We start from the raw sequence: 16,114 nt of genomic DNA, 5'->3' as shown, positions 1-16,114 counted from the left end.
CCGGGGCGGGCGGGGCCTGGAGTTGAGGCTCGGGCTTCGGTCGGAGCTCCAGGAGAGGACTGGGGTTGGCGGCGTGAACACAGCCTGCAGGGGGTTAGTGCGCCACGGCTAGCCGGGAGGGAGTCCGGGAAAAGGTCTGGAGCTGCAGAAGAGGCAAGAGACTTTTTCTTCCCTCTTTGTTTCCTGGTGCGCGAGCAGAGGGGATTAAGAGCGCTGCTTAAAGGAGCTCCAGAGACGGGCGCGAGCCGCGGCTAAAAGCGCGAACCCCAGAGACGGGCGCGAGCCGCGGGACCCCAGAGACGGGCGCGGGCCGCGGCTGAAAGCGCGGAATCCAGAGACGGGCGCGGGCCGCGGCTGAAAGCGCGGAATCCAGAGACGGGCGCGAGCCGCGGCTGAAAGCACGGAATCCAGAGACGGGCGCGAGCCGCGGCTGAAAGCGCGGAATCCAGAGACGGGCGCAAGCCGCGGCTAAAAGCGCGGACCCCAGAGGCGGGCGGGAGACGTTAAGGCTGCTGCTGCCGCCACCGAGGGGCCTGTGTGCGAGCACAGGTCACTCTCCACACCCCTCTTCCGCGGAGCCTGTGCAGCCCGCCACTGCCAGGTTACCGGGATCCAGGGACAACTTCCCCGGGACAGCGCACAGCGCGCCTCAGGCTGGTGCAAAGTCACGCCGGCCTTTGCCACCGCAGGCCCGCCCCGCACTCTGTGCCCCTCCGTCCCCGCCGGCCTGAGTGCGCCAGAGCCCCCAATCAGCGGCTCTTTTAACCCCATCCTGTCTGAGCAAAAAACAGACGCCCTCCAGCGATCTACACGCAGTGGCAGGGCCAAATCCAAAGCTTAGCCCTGGGAGCTGTGAGAACAAAGAAGAAAAAGGGAAATCTCTCCCAGCAGCCTCAGGAGCAGCGGATTAAAGCTCCACAATCAACTTGATGTACCCTGCATCTGTGGAATGCCTGAATAGACAACCAATCATCCCAAATTAAGGAAGTGGACTTTAGGAGCAAGATCTATGATTTTTTCCCCTTTCCTCTTTTTGTGAATGTGTATGTGTATGCTTCTGTGTGAGATCTTGTCTGTATAGTCTTGCTTCCACCATTTGTCCTAGGGTTCTATCCGTCCATGTTTTTTTTTAATTTTTTTTTCTTAATAATTAATTTTAATAACAATATTATACTTTACCTTCGTTCTTTCTTTCTTTCTTTCCATCCTTCCTTCCCTCCTTTAGACAACGAATCATCCCAAATTGAGGAGGTGGTCTCTGACAGCAAGATTTAGGATTTTTCCCCATTTACCTCTTTTAGTGAGGGTGTATGTGTATGCTTCTGTGTAAGATTTTGTCTGTATAGCTTTGCTTCCAACATTTGTCCTAAGGTTCTTTCCGTCCCTTTTTTTTTTTTCTAAATAAGAATTTTTTAATTCAATAACTTTATTATACTTTATTTTATTTTTACTGTATCTTCTTTCTTTCTGTCTTTTTTCCTTCTTTCCCTCCTTCCTTCCTTCCTCCCTCCCTCCCTCCCTCCTTTCTTTCCTTCTTGCCTTCTTTCCTTCTTTGCTTTTCTTTCTTTCTTCCTTCCTTCCTACCCTCCTTTCCTTCCTCATACTTCTACTAATTCCCTCTACTTTTTCTCCCTTTTATCCTGAGCCGTGTGGATGAAAAGCTTTTGGTGCTCCAGCCAGGAGGCAGGGCTCTGCCTCTGAGGTAGGAGAGCCAACTTCAGGACACTGATCAACAAGAGACCTCCCAGCTCCACATAATATCAAACGGCGAAAATCTCCCAGAGACCTCCATCTTAACACCAGCACCCAGCTTCACTCAACGACCAGCAAGCCACAGTGCTGGAAAACCTATGCCAAACAACTAGCAAAACAGGAACACAACCCCACCCATTAGCAGAGAGGCTGCCTAAAATCATAATAAGGCCACAGACACCCCCAAACACACCACCAGACGTGAACCTGCCCACTAGAGAGACAAGATCCAGCCTCATCCACCACAACACAGGCACTAGTCCCCTCCACCAGGAAGCCTACACAACCCACTGAACCAACCTTAGCCACTGGAGACAGACATCAAAAACAGGAGGAACTACGAACCTGCAGCCTGCAAAAAGGAGACCCCAAACACAGTAAGATAAGCAAAATGAGAAGACAAAAACACACAGCAGATAAAGGAGCAAGATAAAAATGCACCAGACCTAACAAATGAAGAGGAAATAGGCAGTTTACCTGAAAGAGAATTCAGAATAATGATAGTAAGGTTGATCCAAAATCTTGGAGATAGAATGGACAATAGATTGGACAAAATGCAAGAATCAGTTAACAAGGACCTAGAAGAACTAAAGATGAAACAAGCAACGATGAACAACACAATAAATGAAATTAAAAGTACTCTAGATGGGATCAATAGCAGAATAACTGAGGCAGAAGAACGGATAAGTGACCTGGAAGATAAAATAGTGGAAATAACTACTGCAGAGCAGAATAAAGAAAAAAGAATGAAAAGAACTGAGGACAGTCTCAGAGACCTCTGGGACAACATTAAACGCACCAACATTCGAATTATAGGGGTTCCAGAAGAAGAAGAGAAAAAGAAAGGGACTGAGAAAATATTTGAAGAGATTATAGTTGAAAACTTCCCTAACATGGGAAAGGAAATAGTTAATCAAGTCCAGGAAGCACAGAGAGTCCCATACAAGATAAATACAAGGAGAAATACGCCAAGACACATATTAATCAAACTGTCAAAAATTAAATACAAAGAAAGCATATTAAAAGCAGCAAGGGAAAAACAACAAATAACACATAAGGGAATCCCCATACGGTTAACAGCTGATCTCTCAGCAGAAACCCTACAAGCCAGAAGGGAGTAGCAGGACATACTGAAAGTGATGAAGGAGAAAAACATGCAGCCAAGACTACTCTACCCAGCAAGGATCTCATTCAGATTTGGTGGAGAAATTAAAACCTTTACAGACAAGCAAAAGCTGAGAGAGTTCAGCACCACCAAACCAGCTTTACTACAAATGCTAAAGGATCTTTTCTAGGCAAGAAACACAAGAGAAGGAAAAGACCTATAATAACGAACCCAAAACAATTTAGAAAATGGGAATAGGAACATACATATCGATAATTACCTTAAATGTAAATGGACTAAATGCTCCCACCAAAAGACACAGATTAGCTGAATGGATACAAAAACAAGACCCTTATATATGCTGTCTACAAGAGACCCACTTCAGACCTAGAGACACATACAGACTGAAAGTAAGGGGATGGAAAAAGATACTCCATGCAAATGGAAGCCAAAAGAAAGCTGGAGTAGCAATTCTCATATCAGACAAAATAGACTTTAAAATAAGGACTATTAAAAGAGACAAAGAAGGACACTACATAATGATCAAGGGATCGATCCAAGAAGAAGATATAACAATTGTAAATATTTATGCACCCAACATAGGAGCACCTCAATACATAAGGCAAATACTAACAGCCATAAAAAGGGAAATCGACAGTAACACATTCATAGTAGGGGACTTAAACACCCCACTTTCACCCATGGACAGATCATCCAAAATGAAAATAAATAAGGAAACACAAGCTTTAAATGATACATTAAACAAGATGGACTTAATTGATATTTATAGGACACTCCATCCAAAAACAACAGAATACACATTTTTCTCAAGTGCTCATGGAACATTCTCCAGGATAGATCATATCTTAGGTCACAAATCAAGCCTTGGTAAATTTAAGAAAATTGAAATTGTATCAAGTATCTTTTCTGACCACAACGCCATGAGACTAGATATCAATTACAGGAAAAGATCTGTAAAAAATACAAACACATGGAGGCTAAACAATACACTACTTAATAATGAAGATATCACTGAAGAAATCAAAGACGAAATCAAAAAATACCTAGAAACAAATGACAATGGAGACACAACGACCCAAAACCTGTGGGATGCAGCAAAAGCAGTTCTAAGGGGGAAGTTTATAGCAATACAAGCCCACCTGAAGAAGCAGGAAACATCTCGAATAAACAACCTAACCTTGCACCTCAAGCAATTAGAGAAAGAAGAACAAAAAAACCCCAAAGCTAGCAGAAGGAAAGAAATCATAAAAATCAGATCAGAAATAAATGAAAAAGAAATGAAGGAAACAATAGCAAAGATCAATAAAACTAAAAGCTGGTTCTTTGAGAAGATAAACAAAATAGATAAACCACTAGCCAGACTCATCAAGAGAAAAAGGGAGAAGACTCAAATCAATAGAATTAGAAATGAAAAAGGAGAGGTAACAACTGACACTGCAGAGATAAAAGAGATCATGAGAGATTACTACAAGCAACTCTATGCCAATAAAATGGACAATCTGGAAGAAATGGACAAATTCTTAGAAATGCACAACCTGCCAAGACTGAATCAGGAAGAAATAGAAAATATGAACAGACCAATCACAAGCACTGAAATTGAAACTGTGATTAAAAACCTTCCAACAAAGAAAAGCCCAGGACCAGATGGCTTTACAGGCGAATTCTATCAAACATTTAGAGAAGAGCTAACACCTATCCTTCTCAAACTCTTCCAAAATATAGCAGAGGGAGGACCACTCCCAAACTCCTTCTACGAGGCCACCATCACCTTGATACCAAAACCAGACAAGGATGTCACAAAGAAAGAAAACTACAGGCCAATATCACTGATGAACATAGACGCAAAAATCCTCAACAAAATACTAGCAAACAGAATCCAACAGCACATTAAAAGGATCATACACCATGATCAAGTGGGGTTTATTCCAGGAATGCAAGGATTCTTCAATATACGCAAATCTATCAATGTGATAAACCATATTAACAAATTGAAGGAGAAAAAACATATGATCATCTCAATAGATGCAGAGAAAGCTTTTGACAAAATTCAACACCCATTTATGATAAAAACCCTGCAGAAAGTAGGCATAGGGGGAACTTTCCTCAACATAATAAAGGCCATATATGACAAGCCCACAGCAAACATCATCCTCAATGGTGAAAAACTGAAAGCATTTCCACTAAGATCAGGAACAAGACAAGGTTGCCCACTCTCACCACTATTATTCAACATTGTTTTGGAAGTTTTAGCCACAACAATCAGAGAAGAAAAGGAAATAAAAGGAATCCAAATCGGAAAAGAAGAAGTAAAGCTGTCACTGTTTGCAGATGACATGATCCTATACATAGAGAACCCTAAAGATGCTACCAGAAAACTACTAGAGCTAATCAATGAATTTGGTAAAGTGGCAGGATACAAAATTAATGCACAGAAATCTCTGGCATTCCTATATACTAATGATGAAAAATCTGAAAGTGAAATCAAGAAAACACTCCCATTTACCATTGCAACAAAAAGAATAAAATATCTAGGAATAAACCTACCTAAGGAGACAAAAGACCTGTATGCAGAAAATTATAAGACACTGATGAAAGAAATTAAAGATGATACAAATAGATGGAGAGATATACCATGTTCTTGGATTGGAAGAATCAACATTGTGAAAATGACTCTACTACCCAAAGCAATCTATAGATTCAATGCAATCCCTATCAAACTACCACTGGCATTTTTCACAGAACTAGAACAAAAAATTTCACAATTTGTATGGAAACACAAAAGACCCCGAATAGCCAAAGCAATCTTGAGAACGAAAGAAGGAACTGGAGGAATCAGGCTCCCTGACTTCAGACTATACTACAAAGCTACAGTTATCAAGACGGTATGGTACTGGCACAAAAACAGAAAGATAGATCAATGGAACAGGATAGAAAGCCCAGAGATAAACCCATGCACATATGGACACCTTATCTTTGATAAAGGTGGCAGTAATGTACAATGGAGAAAGGACAACCTCTTCAATAAGTGGTGCTGGGAAAACTGGACAGGTACATGTAAAAGTATGAGATTAGATCACTCCCTAACACCATACACAAAAATAAGCTCAAAATGGATTAAAGACCTAAATGTAAGGCCAGAAACTATCAAACTCTTAGAGGAAAACATAGGCAGAACACTCTATGACATAAATCACAGCAAGACCCTTTCTGACCCACCTCCTAGAGTAATGGAAATAAAAACAAAAATAAACAAATGGGACCTAATGAAACTTCAAAGCTTTTGCACAGCAAAGGAAACCATAAACAGGACCAAAAGACAACCCTCAGAATGGGAGAAAATATTTGCAAATGAAGCAACCAACAAAGGATTAATCTCCAAAATTTACAAGCAGCTCATGCAGCTCAATAACAAGAAAACAAACAACCCAATCCAAAAATGGGCAGAAGACCTAAATAGACATTTCTCCAAAGAAGATATACAGACTGCCAACAAACACATGAAAGAATGCTCAACATCATTAATCATTAGAGAAATGCAAATCAAAACTACAATGAGATATCATCTCACACCAGTCAGAATGGCCATCATCAAAAAATCTAGAAACAATAAATGCTGGAGAGGGTGTGGAGAAAAGGGAACACTCTTGCACTGCTGGTGGGAATGTGAATTGGTTCAGCCACTATGGAGAACAGTATGGAGGTTCCTTAAAAAACTAAAAATAGAACTACCATATGACCCAGCAATCCCACTACTGGGCATATACCCTGAGAAAACCAAAATTCAAAAAGAGTCATGTACCAAAATGTTCATTGCAGCTCTATTTACAATAGCCTGGAGATGGAAACAACCTAAGTGCCCATCATCGGATGAATGGATAAAGAAGATGTGGCACATATATACAATGGAATATTACTCAGCCATAAAAAGAAACGAAATTGAGCTATTTGTAATGAGGTGGATAGACCTAGAGTCTGTCATACAGAGTGAAGTAAGTCAGAAAGAAAAAGACAAATACCGTATGCTAACACATATATATGGAATTTAAGAAAAGAAATGTCATGAAGAACCTAGGGGTAAAGCAGGAATAAAGACGCAGACCTCCTAGAGAACGGACTTGAGGTTATGGGGAGGGGGAAGGGTGAGCTGTGACAGGGCGAGAGAGAGTCATGGGCATATACACACTAACAAACGTAGTAAGGTAGATAGCTAGTGGGAAGCAGCCGCATGGCACAGGGATATTGGCTTGGTGCTTTGTGACAGCCTGGAGGGGTGGGATAGGGAGGGTGGGAGGGAGGGAGACGCAACAGGGAAGACATATGGGAACATATGTTTATGTATGACTGATTCACTTTGTTATAAAGCAGAAACTAACACACCATTGTAAAGCAATTATACCCCAATAAAGATGTTAAAAAAAAAAAAGTGAAGAACAACACTTTGAATCAACATGGAAAACTACAATAGAGCCAAAACCTACATTTAAAAAATTAACTTTACTTTCAAACATGAAGCTATAAAGTTTTTTCACAGATGAAAACTTTGTTCTTACTGGGACATGGTGTGACCACTAACTAGTGTTTCTACCAGCGTGGAGCAGATCTGGACTCACACCCTAGAAAGCCTTCAGTAGAGGCAAAGTGAAGCAACTTGGCTTGTGACATGTTCCTAAAATACTTCCTAAAATAATGTCTGCCAGTTCATTATAAATAAAATTAAATTTTATTTGTGAATCAGGTCAGGTCAAATGCTGGTATAAATTTAAAATTTTAGAAATATATGTTTGATGTCATTTGAGCTCAAAGAACTACAAAACATATTCTAATAAAGCAACTGTAAGAACCCTAAGACGAGCTCCCCAAACCTTGCATGTGCCAGAGCTGTGTTCTGCACTGAACTAGAACTTTAATTTGCACCACCTGTGGTGGTAGCTGGAAGCCCTGAGCAGCTTCATGCTAAACAAACGTTCCTATTTTCTATGTACCATCATGTGAAAAAGGTCGGAAAGCATCTAAAACATTTTTCTTACATCCCAAAGTGAAGCCTCCTTAGTAAATATTTAGTAAATTCGAAAGGAATACATATATGGGAAAACAAAATTAGAATATTTAAAAATATAATAAAGCTAGAGATTATTAAACCTTAAATAATTTAGGATGCTCAAAATAATTTAATAAACAGAATTTGCATTTATTACATGGATTCAAATCTATGATGTAGAGAAAACAACAGTCACTCTGTCAAAATGTTGGGTATTATGATAATATAGAACTTCTCTCCAAAATTCAACAAAAGCTCAAAAATAGACTCGTACCTTTGGTTGGTAATTTTGGCACACAACTTTTACACTTGTGACTGTGTTCTCCCAGTGGGCTGAATGGTACCACTGCTTTGACATTCAAAATGCAATTTTTAAAGTTGAAAATGTTTATATTTGTAATAGTTTCTTTAATTCTATTTAATGCTTAGGAGTTTGTGTTAAGTACTAAGGCCATAATGACAATTATTTACCGTGATTTAGATGAAGAAAATGGAAAATAAAATTAAAAAATGCAAATCACATGAAGATAACATCAAGGGTTCAGGAATATAAGAAGTGTATGTAAACATACATAATGTGTTATTAAGAATTTTTTTATTGTAGTTAATCAATGATTATCACAGGTTAATATTATCAAACATTAAAGTGATGGCTTCTTCATGACAATAAATTAAAGCTATTAAAGAAAAAATTCAGCATTAAAAAGTGTCCCAGAGGAATCCATCACAGGTCCTATTGTTCCCATAACCATTTCTAGGGGGTCCAGCCTACATAAGAAGCAAACTAAAGGTATGTTTTATATCAAGACCCCCATTCCCTTTCAGTACCAGCTGATTGCATTGAAGGTGGCATCTCCCTTGAGGACAATCTACAGCCAGTAAGTGACTAGCTGGTAATGACACCACACAGTAAAATATGTGATTGGATTAATACATAAACATAATTTGAAGACAAACAGGTAAGATTTGGAATATTAGGGAAATATAAATACACTAACTTGAAAATAGAGCATTTAAAAGCATTTCACCTTACTTGTTTTCTTTTAAAATCTGAAATATTGAATTCAATCTTTAATATTCTTTTCATTTAATAACTGAATACATTAGACAATTTGAGGAAAGGGAGACAACCAAAATACTTACTTGTGATGCTATTTCTCGACACTGACACAAAGCGAGGGAAAAAAGAAACACACAAAATACAGTTTAAACAATGACTAAACAATACATACACAAACCAATCAGTAACAGGACAATATATGACAGATACCACAGAACACATCATCTAATTATGTGTTTGATTATTTATCACAGCACTTTTGAATACAATTAGGTAAATAAGCTAATATTTTAAAAATTTGCTAGAAAGTTGTTCTTGTTAGATTTTTTTTTCTAAAATCGTCTAAGATTTGACAGAAAGTTAATGCGGTGCTAATAGAAAATAAAACAATTGATAAGAGCTTATGAAAGTACTATATTCATGAGAGGATATTGACATAATCATTGATATTCAATAATCACTATTGGTATTAATAGCTGTACTATTTAAAAAACTTTAGACCTTATAATAAGATTGTTTTTTCACCTCTATGTATACATTTAAGTAACTTTATAGAAATAGATTTAGTTACCACATAGGCTATAGAGGATAAAAATTGATCTGCCCAGTCAACATATAAACCCTAAATATTTAGGGGTTATACAAATTATGCTTTTTCTTAGGAATAATATTTTCATTCCTCAAGGTAGAAGTGAAATTTTCAATTATATTCTTTGGTGTAATATAACTCAAGTCTAACCCATTATCTAGCATTCTCACTATTGTTACAAATATAAAAAATGCATAATAAATATATGAATATAGGCTCCTTGAAATTATTTGTCTGCAGATTCTTAACAATTGGCCCAATGAGTGAGTGAATAAATGCAGAGAATGGGCAGCTCGAGTTTCAAAACTATTTTATCTAAATCCTTACTAAAATCATTGCATTAATGTAATTTTATAAAATGAAAACTTTGCTTTTTGGGTTTTTTTTTTTGCGATATGCGGACCTTTCACTGTTGTGGCCTCTCCCGTTGTGGAGCACAGGCTCCGGACGCGCAGTCTCAACGGCCATGGCTCACGGGCCCAGCCGCTCCGCGGCATGTGGGATCTTCCCGGACCGGGGCACGAACCCGTGTCCCCTGCATCGGCAGGCGGACTCTCAACCACTGCACCACCAGGGAAGCCCGAAAACTTTAATCTTAATAATATATTTAAAATATTACTTTCCAATTTAAGGGAACCCTCCCTTACTGTTGGTGGGAATGTAAATTGGTGCAGCCACTATGGAGAACAGTATGGAGATTCCTTAAAAACTAAAACTAGAACTACCATATGACCCAGCAATCCCACTCCTGGGGATACATCTGGAGAAAACCATAATTCGAAGATACGTGCATCCAATTTAATTGTAAAAAGTTAATGGTTGGTAGATGGTTAACTATTACCTATGCACATTTTTTAAAAATATAGGATTTATTGATGATGAAGGTGAACAACAGAGTAACATATTCCACAAATTTATTGGTTATACTGTAAAGCTGTTGGTATTTTAATATGCTTTAAAATGACCTCTTTCTAATTTCTAGTAAAATCTTCACTGGTTATGTTTCACTTCAAGAAAATGTGATTTTCACTACACTGGAAAACTGAAGGCAAACACAATTTCACATTTTCTTACCAAAAAATGAGAATAAATATTTTTATCAATTCAGAAGTTTTCAGATTTTGGAAAGTATCATATACTGAATAGTAGGTAATACCTTCAGAGGGTCTTGGGTAGCATTTTATAATAAAAACACTTCTGTAATAAAAAACATGAATATTCATTTTAAGGGGGATAAGTAAGTATTATGAAAAATCTCAGAACAGTTAAAGTGAGGTTTTGCCACCAAATCAGTTTAGTAAGCTTTCTGAATTTGAGAATTATGGAGAAAATACTGTGGACAGAAATACTGTTCTCCTTTGTCCCCAAGAGAAGCACGAGTCCTTGTTGATTCTCTATTTAGTTTTTGAACCAGAAAAGTATGGTATTTGTAAAACTTCCCTGAAATAGACATGTAGAGAGTGGTCTATTCTAGCTTGGTGTTGTACAATTAGGTGAAAAGGGGCTGACCCAGCTGTACCCTACTCTCCACGGACTGATTTTCCAGTTCCTGTACGCACTCCCACTGTATGTTTGTATGAATCCTCCTTCCACCAATTTATAGCCCACAAGGAAAAAACTGAGTAAGTGTGCCAGGGCTTTTATAAATTTCATGATTTTAACTATGTGTATTTTTTTATCATCACGTGTCCTTGAAAAGACATCTGCAAAGGGATTTAGTGCTTCCCCTCCTCCCACAGCCAAAGCAGTGACATAATTTAACTTTTTTCTCTATACACCAAATATGGGAAGATACTGAAGTCAGATTAGGAAACGATGTGGCATGAAAACTTGCATCTGCCTTTAAAATGTATTTTTTTCAACTCCATGAAACAACAAGGAAGCAAGACCTAGATTTTTTATGTTAGCTTATCCTTCCTACATTCTTATATGAAATGTTGGCATTAAATTTAAAATATTGCATATATTTTGAATAGAATTGAATAGAATAGAATTGGATATTTAAAAGCATAAATTGAAGAAAGGATTGATGAGTGAGTCTGAAAATGAAAGTTTACAGCTGGAAATGTATCAGTTGTTTTTATTAGTTATACATACATAGTTTAAATAGTCAGAAAATGTTACGGTTTGTTTTGAAAAATAGCAGCTCCCACCATGATCTCTTCTATTTTCCTCTGGTAGGACCCAGCTACTTTTACCTCTTTTAGCTAGACATGTAGGTCCTTATCTTTGTGTCTCTATATAACATGCTTGACTGTCATTTCTTAATTTTTTTGTCAGTTTCTACTTTTATCTATTGACTTCTCACTCTGGAAGAAGAGAGAGTAACTATCTTTTCCACCCACCATTGCCATATCCCATCATTTCAAAATGGCTGAAGTATAATTTTAGTTAGATCAAAATTCAGGGCATATTATGACTACAATTTACAGGTGAAATACATGGGAAATGTGGTTACTATTCATTGCCTGCATACTTTTTTGATGTTGGTGGCGGTGATATTGTATTCCTAGAGTTAATTAATTAATTTTATTAATTGCTTCATTAGATTTGTACTTGGTAATCCACCCTGAACTCTTTGGCAATTGTCTAATCTTTCTTTAAGACAGTGAGATGCATCATGTATCCTATGGCTTCCATTTTCCAGAAGAAAAATTTTCTGAAGCTTTCTGACCTGCTCCAGGTTTCACTTCTTGCCTGGTGGTCCTTTCATCACCTTCTTGACTTTTGCCTTGGCCTCATACTTGTTGCCAGGTTTCCATAAAATGTCTGGTTTCTTTGCATTACTTCCTCAGTTTACTCATTAATTCCTCAGTTTACTCATTCATTTTGGTGGAAGTAATTTCCTTAGAAAGCAGGCATGGGAGCATATGTTTGGAGAAAATTTTGAAATATGATTAATTTTACCCTAACACAAGTTTGGTAGTTTTGTCTGAATATGGAATTCTAGTTTGGAAATAATATTCCCTCAAAATCTCGAGGGCATTGTTCCATTGTCTTTTGGCTTGTAGTGTTGCTGGTTGAGAAATCCAAAGAAATACTTTGAATGTGACCTACCCTTTGGTTTTCTCTCCCATCTCTTTTAAGATCTTCTCTTTTCCTTCAGTGTTCTGAAATTTTATGATGCTGTGCCTTAGTGTGAGCCTATTTTATTCACTGTGGTGGGCCTCTGGTGACCCTTCCCATTTGGAACATGTTCTGTTCTAGGATTATTATTAAATTATTAAACTGATATTTCTTCAATTTGCTTTCATTTCCTCTTTAGGGAAGTCTTAAAATTCAGATCTTAGACTCTTAGACCTCCTGGACTAGTTCTCTAACTTTATCTTATCTTTACTATTTTCCATGTTTGAATTTTTGCTCTAGTTTCTTGGTGGTTTCCTCAGCTTTATGGTACAAACTTTTTCACTTCTGCTCACGTACTATCAATCCCCAAGAGTTCTTTTTTATTCTAAATGTTCCTTTAAAAATACAGCTTCCTATTCATCTTTTATCCTTATAATATCTTATCTTTCTAATAATATTAATTACAGCTTTTCAATATAGAACTTCCCTAATACATATTTGACATATCCTATAATTCACCCACTTCAAGTGTAAAATTCAAGGATATTTTAGTAAATTTACCAAGTTGTACAACAAACACCATAAAAAGATTTTAGAATATTTCCATCACCCCAGTAAGTCCCATCATGTTGATTAACTGTTACTCTCCATTCCCTCCACCTCACCCTGTCTTAGGCAATCACTAACCTACTATCTGTCTGCATACATTCACCTTTTTTGACATTTCACATACTTGGAATTATACAATATGTGGTCTCTTGAGTCTATTCTCTCACTTGACATAATGTTTTTGAGGTTTATCCAAGTCACAACACATATAAGCATTTTGTTTCTTTTTATTGCTAAATGGTACTCCATTGTATGGCTATACCACATTTTGACTATCTGTTCGCTAGCTGAAGGACTTTTAGGTTGTTTCTAATTTTTGGCTATTATGAATAATGCTGCCGAGAACATTCATGTGCAAGTCTTTGTATGGATATATTTTCATTTCTCTTGGGTAAACAGGAGTAGAAGTCTTTATTATATTTTATGTTTTATATTTTCCCTCAGTGATCTGTCTTTCTTACAAGTTCAGTTTTTTCTTTCTGTTTGTTTATTTTGGTATCTCTATTTCATTCTATTCTCTGAAATAGGGAATTTTGAGTTGTCTTCTTATATCAAGAGTATAGGGCTAATAAATTGATTGAAAACTCTGGGTGGGGTGTTTTTAGTGTGAGTTTCAGGGTCCCCTGACTAGATCATTGACCTGGAGACTCTCCCGTGTCTGTATCATTAGGCCGTTCACGTGGCTTGGTCAGATTCCCTGGGGAAGACTCTTCAATCTGCTGTTTAAGGGTAAAGTACACAGAATGTACCTTTGCACTTAGCCTGTGAATTCACTGTGGTACTACTGCCTGCAAACGTGCCGTGTCTCCCAGTCCACAAACCATCTGTGTACCCTCTTCATAGAGTCACCTTTCAAACTGCCCCTGCGGGGTGAGGGACAGTAACACAGCTCTGTGAGCTGTTAGGGAGAATGAGGACCTGTGAACCATCTAAGAAAGAAGATGTCAGATGTTTCAATTCTAAGTTGTTGCTGTTGTTGTTGTTTTTGCCGTACGTGGGCCTCTCACTGTTGTGGCCTCTCCCCTTGTGGAGCACAGGCTCCGGATGCACAGGCTCAGCGGCCATGGCTCACGGTCCCAGCTGCTCCGTGGCATGTGGGATCTTCCCGGACCGGCCCGTGTCCCCTGCATCGGCATGGGGACTCTCAACCACTGCGCCACCAGGGAAGCCCCCAATTCTAATTATTGAATGGAGTTTCTACCTCCTGAAATCTGGTGTCCTCTTTTCTTTTCTTATTTGTTTTCTTTTTATTTATTTATTTTTGGCTGCGTTGGGTCTTCGCCACTGCACGCAGGCTTTTTCTAGTTGCGGCGAGAGAGGGCTACTCTTCGCTGCAGTGCGCGGGCTTCTCATTGCGGTGCCTTCTCGTGTTGCAGAGCACAGGCTCTAGGCACGCGGGCCTCAGTGGTTGTGGCACGCGGGCTTCAGTAGTTGTGGCACACAGGCTTAGTTGCTCCGCGGCATGTGGGAACTTCCTGGACCAGGGCTTAAACCCATGTACCCTGCATTGGCAGGCGGACTCTCAACCACTGTGCCACCAGGGAAGCCCTGGTGTCCTTCTTTAATTAAAGTAAGAGAAAAATTGGCATTTTGTACGACGATAAATTATTTGAATTCTAACACTTGAGTATTCTCGAACCATTTGAAATCTGAGAGAGATGGTGGAATGTATGAGCCACTCTTTCATTTCCTTAGATCCACTAAGCTCTTATTCTGTGTTTTTATATAATCAGGAAAAAGAGAATGTTTTCCCCTTTGCACAAAACCCAATGTCTTTACTGAGTTAATACTGAATTGATGTTCCCCTCTTTAAAAAAAAAAAAAAATAGAACATCAACTTAAGGGATATTCACCTTATTGGTAATTTTGCATCTTGCAAAACTATAATTAAAGATAGATAATGTTCATCATGTTATCTATCTCTTAAATGTCTCTAAATATTCAATGTCTTAAATAAGGAAGCACATAATATACTCATTCTTTTAACAGTGATCAGGAAAAACAAATCTTTCTCTAGATGAACTTACATCCTTTTGTGTATCAAACTACAATTATTATAAAACTCAACAGTTCTATTTTTGATTATTTGCCAGGAAAATAAACGTAGAACTCCTTTTCAACTGTAGCAGTCACTTCATTTTAAATGTAAAGTAGCATTAATTTCTCTGCCCCTATTAATATATTTTGCTGTAAAAGTGCTTGAAGGTCCTATTTTTATCTTTAATTATTTAAATTGCCTTTTTTTCTATAATAGGCAGAATATAAAATCTAAATAAAAATATGTGTTCCAGAAGATGAACTGAATTCAGTATAGGAAGACAACAGGTATTATCCTCATTTAACCCAGTACCCTTTTATTTTTCCAAGGATGTGTGCTTTTAATATAAGCTAAAGGGTTGGGGGTTTATAAACATTTTGCTGGTTTGTGATAGGAAGAAATGACCAAAATGTAACATTAAATACTCCTTGATGACAGTACAAATACTCAGTTACTCTTTCCCTATCTGTACTGTAAACAACATACAACAACATCCCTTAATAATACATAATGACTGAACATGGATATGAACTTGACCAAGGGCAGAATTTACCATGTTCAAATTCACAAAGTACATATTATAAGATAAAAACAGGATAGTATTCTGCTGTGTGAAAATCTTCTTTGTTCTTATCAAGTTCAAATAAGAAATGGTTAATTGCTTAGGTGTGAAAGCACTTTTTTTCTCTTAACCTTTCATCAAATAATTTTTTGGATGCAGTGTTCTTTAAATTTTAGGCGTATCTGGCTAAGCTGTCTTACACATTTAACTTTCTGGTATGTTTCTCCCATCAATCATTCCTGATTTTCTCTGATTTTGTCTTGCTCTTTGTGGT

General features: G+C 38.0%; 1 protein-coding gene across 13 annotated transcripts in view; it reads right to left on the bottom strand.

Moving 5' to 3' along the window:
• Nucleotides 1-16,114, bottom strand: part of KCNT2 (potassium sodium-activated channel subfamily T member 2) — a 425,289-nt gene that overhangs the window by 41,172 nt on the left and 368,003 nt on the right. For 12 of the 13 annotated variants that reach the window (XR_014326811.1, XM_082857000.1, XM_082857001.1 and 9 more), the window contains one exon: nt 9,060-9,080. The exons of the other annotated variant lie outside the window; for it this stretch is intronic. Coding sequence is in view for 11 of the 12 variants with exons in the window: in XM_082857000.1 (XP_082713126.1) it covers nt 9,060-9,080 (21 nt within the window). In the remaining variant the exon portion in view is untranslated. The remainder of the gene's footprint in view (nt 1-9,059; nt 9,081-16,114) is intronic. 13 annotated transcript variants of the gene reach the window in all.

This window comes from Leucopleurus acutus, assembly GCF_964270905.1.
Source record: "Leucopleurus acutus genome assembly, chromosome: 2".
Lineage (NCBI taxonomy): Eukaryota > Metazoa > Chordata > Mammalia > Artiodactyla > Delphinidae > Leucopleurus > Leucopleurus acutus.
Note: the sequence above shows the minus strand (reverse complement) of the source record. Positions and strands in the feature narration are given on the sequence as shown.